The 4,475-nt window shown below is 34.0% G+C and overlaps 1 protein-coding gene across 2 annotated transcripts; it reads left to right on the top strand.

Annotated features, from left to right (window-relative positions):
- The first annotated feature begins 1,700 nt into the window (after positions 1–1,700).
- Positions 1,701–4,181, top strand: LOC104113785 (uncharacterized). Of its 2 annotated transcripts, none has more exons than XM_009624072.4 (2): positions 1,701–2,063; positions 2,712–4,181. In XM_009624072.4, exons 1-2 carry the CDS (start codon positions 1,998–2,000, stop codon positions 3,807–3,809), a joined length of 1,164 nt encoding a protein of 387 aa, XP_009622367.1. In that variant the 5' UTR covers positions 1,701–1,997; the 3' UTR covers positions 3,810–4,181. The 2 variants fall into 2 exon arrangements, with proteins under 2 accessions (XP_009622367.1, XP_009622366.1); XM_009624071.4 differs by having other exon boundaries at positions 1,702–2,063; positions 2,709–4,181.
- Positions 4,182–4,475: the final 294 nt, after the last annotated feature.

The following is a 4,475-nucleotide window of genomic DNA, read 5'->3' as shown; positions in this document are numbered from 1 at the left end:
GTGAAGCTAATCAAGACCTCAAACCACCGAACGACGCGCTAGAAAGCTCAAAACGATTGGTCGGATCGTTACATTTGATTAAAGTAATATAACACAAATTCCTAGAAAAAGATTTGATTGATTAAAAAAATAATTGCAGGAAATATTCTCTTGAAATGGTATCAGAATTTTGGATGCTGTCAAACTGATTATTTTGAAAGCATAGGTAGAAGCAAACGAGAATATTTTGTACGTAACAATAACATACGTCCTTACCACAACAAAAAAAAACAATAATATACGTCTTCGTTTCATAAGTGCTAATACTTATTTAAATGTTTTCCCATTCTAAATGAATTATTTAAAAAAAAGAAGTCTTTATCATTTAGTGTAAAATAAGGACATGATTTGTTTTCAATTGTAACTTTAGGCGATTGTTTGATCTAATTGACAATTACAATAACCTACATTGAAATGACTATGGGGATTCCAATGCATAATATATCATTGTGTTCTTAGCCAGCTGCAACGTTAGAAGTTATGATTTGAGCTGTAAATTTGTACTGTGTTTTCTTTGTTTGTGCAACAATGCATATGCATTTTGTATCATATGATTTTTCAGTACTTGTTAATGACATATTTACTTTAGTTGTATCATCGCCAGATAAATCCAAATCCTATTTCACATCTTTAATTAAATGTGGATAACCACGACTTAAATCTACAAATAATACATTACACATATATACATTGAGAGATTATATATGTTATTTATTTTGTATAATAGTTATGCTTCTCAATTCTCTTGGGATATAAACTTGGAACGGCATATAATTGGATCAGTAGAAAAGCTGCGAATAAAGGCCAATTTTAGTTATTAGTTTAAAGAAAGAAAAATTAAAATACATGTCTAATAATATAGGTGTTGCTTAGAAAATGAAATGAGAAGAAACCCTCCCCATGTCAATAACCAATTAATGATAATTAAGTAACCACCTATCATTGAATGAGTAATTACAGATAACTACTCCCTCTTTCCTGTTTTATATTAAAAGTCTTTAGTCTTTTTTTTTTTGGGTCAACAAAAAACCTTTAATCGGTTGCATCAACGAAATTATGACGTGTTATAATAACAACAGTAATAAAAACATTTATCCTCGTGATTATTGTGCACTTGTTTACTCATGTCACTGATTACAAGAATAACACCTCAATCAACAGGTTGTTCTGCTGGACTTGGTACAAGATTCTACAAACTATTGTTTTTTTAATAATCATAGTGTCAGATAAATTTACGAATATTTATTAACTCTTGAATTTTTTTTTCGAGCATAGATAGTTGACATATTTTTCTTCTTTTTTATTTTGTTTTAATTATGAGTTCATTATAAAACTCATAATAAACTTTAAATTTTATTATTCTAACTCTATCTCTAAACGAAAGTGGATAAAATCGGGAATTGCCATGGAGATCGCCGCTCGTAAAATGTCTATATTATCTATTAAATTTTAAATTTAAATATGACAGAAGCAATCCTATCTGGAATAGGAATTATATTAAAGTTTATTTAAAATTAGGAACATTTTTTATTCTTTTTCTACTTATATTATTATTATTATGAATCTTAAAAAACATCATTGTTTTTTCCCATGTAGGGTGGGATTCGGAAAAGGGGGTGGTGGGCAATTACCCTGCATGTGTGTCTATATATATAACCATCTGCACAAAGAGTGTTGAACAGAAGAAAAAGAAGAAGAATAACCCAACAAAACGGCTATAATTTAGCATTTTCCCGAAGTAGTCAAATTATACAAGGAAAAATTTACTCCCCCCTCTCAATTTGATTATATTGGCAATTCCATTGTTGTAAATTTGAGAGGGAGGGGTATTGGCTTTAATCAGGGGGTTTTTCTCTTCAATAATCTCTCTTTGATAATTTTTGTTATCTTTCTGAATTTTATAGAAAGGTGGCAAATTTGTAGAAAGAGGAGATTTTTGAATATAGCTTTGGGTGCTGATGGTGTCTGATAGTTATTATCCTTCAAAAAAAAGTGACGATATTTGTGAAGACGTTTGTGGCGAGGTACCTGTCTTCTCTTTTTTCACCTCTTTCCCTATTGATTTATTTTTAATTCTCATTTACCATTTGATATGAAAAGTTTGAAGCTTGTTGCACATTAGCTCTGGATTTTTTGGGGATTTGTTTTTTTAAAATTGGATTGTTGTGATTCTGGAGAATTTTAAAATATGTGCTTTCATTCTGTTATTGACATGGATTGTATATAAACCCTAGAATCTTGAATTGGGCTAATATGGGTTGCTCCCAAGGAGAAGTTTTTGGGGGGAAATGTGATCTTGAACAACTTTGGGTGATTTTTCTCATCCTTTCCTATATTTCTGGAAATTTGTGGTGTATTGTAGTTTTGTGGACTCCATGTTTTATGGTTGGAGATTTGACTATGGTTATCCATTTGATAATATCTAAAGTAATGGAAGCTTTAATTTTATTATGGTTTTCAGAAGTGGCTAAAAATAGATGAAACAATAAGTAATTTTTTACTCTGTCAAGATATTTGGGAAATCCTCTGTTATCCTGTTGGCTTGTTCTATTTTCTGTAAAATGGTATTAAGTTTACATTCTTTTATTTTCGTGCTCTCAAACTGTAATTAGTTTGTCTGGATTTTTCTCCATCTGTTTATGTTTAAAGTTATCTTTTTTCAAATGCAGCAGTCTTCCCCTGGAATAATAAACATGTCAAGACTACGGTGTATGCTTCGAGGATTGGATTTAAAGGCTATTATCTTTTTGGTTGTTTTTGTGCCAACATGCATTGCTGGTATATACTTTCATGGACAGAAGATTACCTACTTCCTTCGCCCGTTGTGGCAATCCCCTCCGAAACCCTTTATTGAAGTTACTCACTATTATCACGAGAATGTCTCGATGGAGAACCTTTGCAAGCAACACGGATGGGGAACTCGTGAATATCCTAGGCGCGTTTATGATGCAGTTTTGTTTAATAATGAAGTGGACATGCTTACTATCAGATGGAAGGAATTGTATCCTTACATCACACAGTTTGTTCTTCTCGAGTCCAACTCCACGTTTACTGGTTTGCCCAAGCCCTATACTTTTGCTATTAACCGGGACCAATTTAAGTTTGTGGAACCTCGATTGACTTATGGAACCATTGGAGGAAGATTCAGAAAAGGTGAAAATCCGTTTGTTGAAGAGGCATATGAGAGAGTAGCACTCGACCAGCTTTTGAGAATAGCTGGCATAGAGGACGATGATTTGCTGATAATGTCCGATGTTGATGAAATTCCTAGCAGGCATACTATCGATCTTTTGAGGTGGTGTGACGATATTCCTCCAGTTCTTCATCTTCATTTGAGGAATTACTTGTACTCTTTTGAATTTCAAATTCAGCACAGAAGTTGGAGAGCTTCAGTCCACAGGTATCAGAAAGGCAAGACTAGATACGTACACTATCGTCAAACTGATTACCTTTTGGCAGATTCAGGTTGGCATTGTAGCTTTTGTTTCCGCCACATATCTGACTTCATATTCAAGATGAAAGCTTACAGCCACACCGATAGAATCAGGTTTTTGCATTATTTGAACCCTAAAAGAATACAAGATATTATTTGTCAAGGGGCAGATTTGTACGACATGCTTCCTGAGGAGTACACATTCAAGGATATCATTGGTAACATGGGACCCGTCCCTCATTCTTACTCGGCCGTGAATCTTCCTGCTCATCTGCTGGAGAATCCCGAGAAGTACAAGTATCTCTTGCCTGGGAACTGCAAAAGAGAAAGTGGCTAAGTTTTTACCACGGAGTTGAGTGCATTTTCTTAACATAGGAGGTGCTTCATGTGCAGGTTTTATGTTGCAACATGAGGGACTCTTATCAGGTAATTAATGATGGTCGTGCTCGGGATATATAGTGGCATTTTCTGTTTGTCTTGGGTTCATTTGAGTACATTCATTTGCCAAGTAAACATTTAATTTAGGGGTGATGATGTGAAGGCTGGGGGGAAACTCGAATGTTTCCTGTCTGTATTGCGCAACCCTTTGGATGAGATCCTACTCTTTGGATGACATAAACTCGGGCTTTTTGATTGTAGAATTGGTTTTCTTATTCTTTTTCTCCTGTTAGAAACTAATTTATTCCAATATATAAATTTTGTTTTCCAAGGCTTTCCTCATTGCACCTTTACCCCCTGATATCACATTTCCTCCACGTATATGACTATGTGAGTTGATTGGATTCACCAGCAGTTTCTTGTCTATTGTGTTGTCTAATCTTGTTGCATAGAATTGAGCTCTTTTAGAAGCCAGAAATGGTGGGGTTTTGAGATTTTACTATGTTGGATTGACAATCTACTGGGAAAATGAATATCAGTGCAAGTTGCTAGTTGGTTATATAACTCACAACTGTTGCATTTCCCTTCAGTCACTATGGCAACTATTTAAGGTGTTTTTGCAATA

This window comes from Nicotiana tomentosiformis, chromosome 2, assembly GCF_000390325.3.
Source record: "Nicotiana tomentosiformis chromosome 2, ASM39032v3, whole genome shotgun sequence".
In the NCBI taxonomy this organism is placed as follows: Eukaryota; Viridiplantae; Streptophyta; class Magnoliopsida; order Solanales; family Solanaceae; genus Nicotiana; species Nicotiana tomentosiformis.
Note: the sequence above shows the minus strand (reverse complement) of the source record. Positions and strands in the feature narration are given on the sequence as shown.

What these genes read in the sequence shown, in the direction of transcription:
- LOC104113785 (XM_009624071.4), top strand. Translation starts at nt 1,998, where the DNA reads ATGGTGTCTGATAGTTATTATCCTTCAAAAAAAAGTGACGATATTTGT. An exon ending in GTGAAGACGTTTGTGGCGAG is followed by an intron (nt 2,064 to 2,708) that starts GTACCTGTCTTC and finishes TTTCAAATGCAG; the next exon opens with CAGTCTTCCCCTGGAATAAT.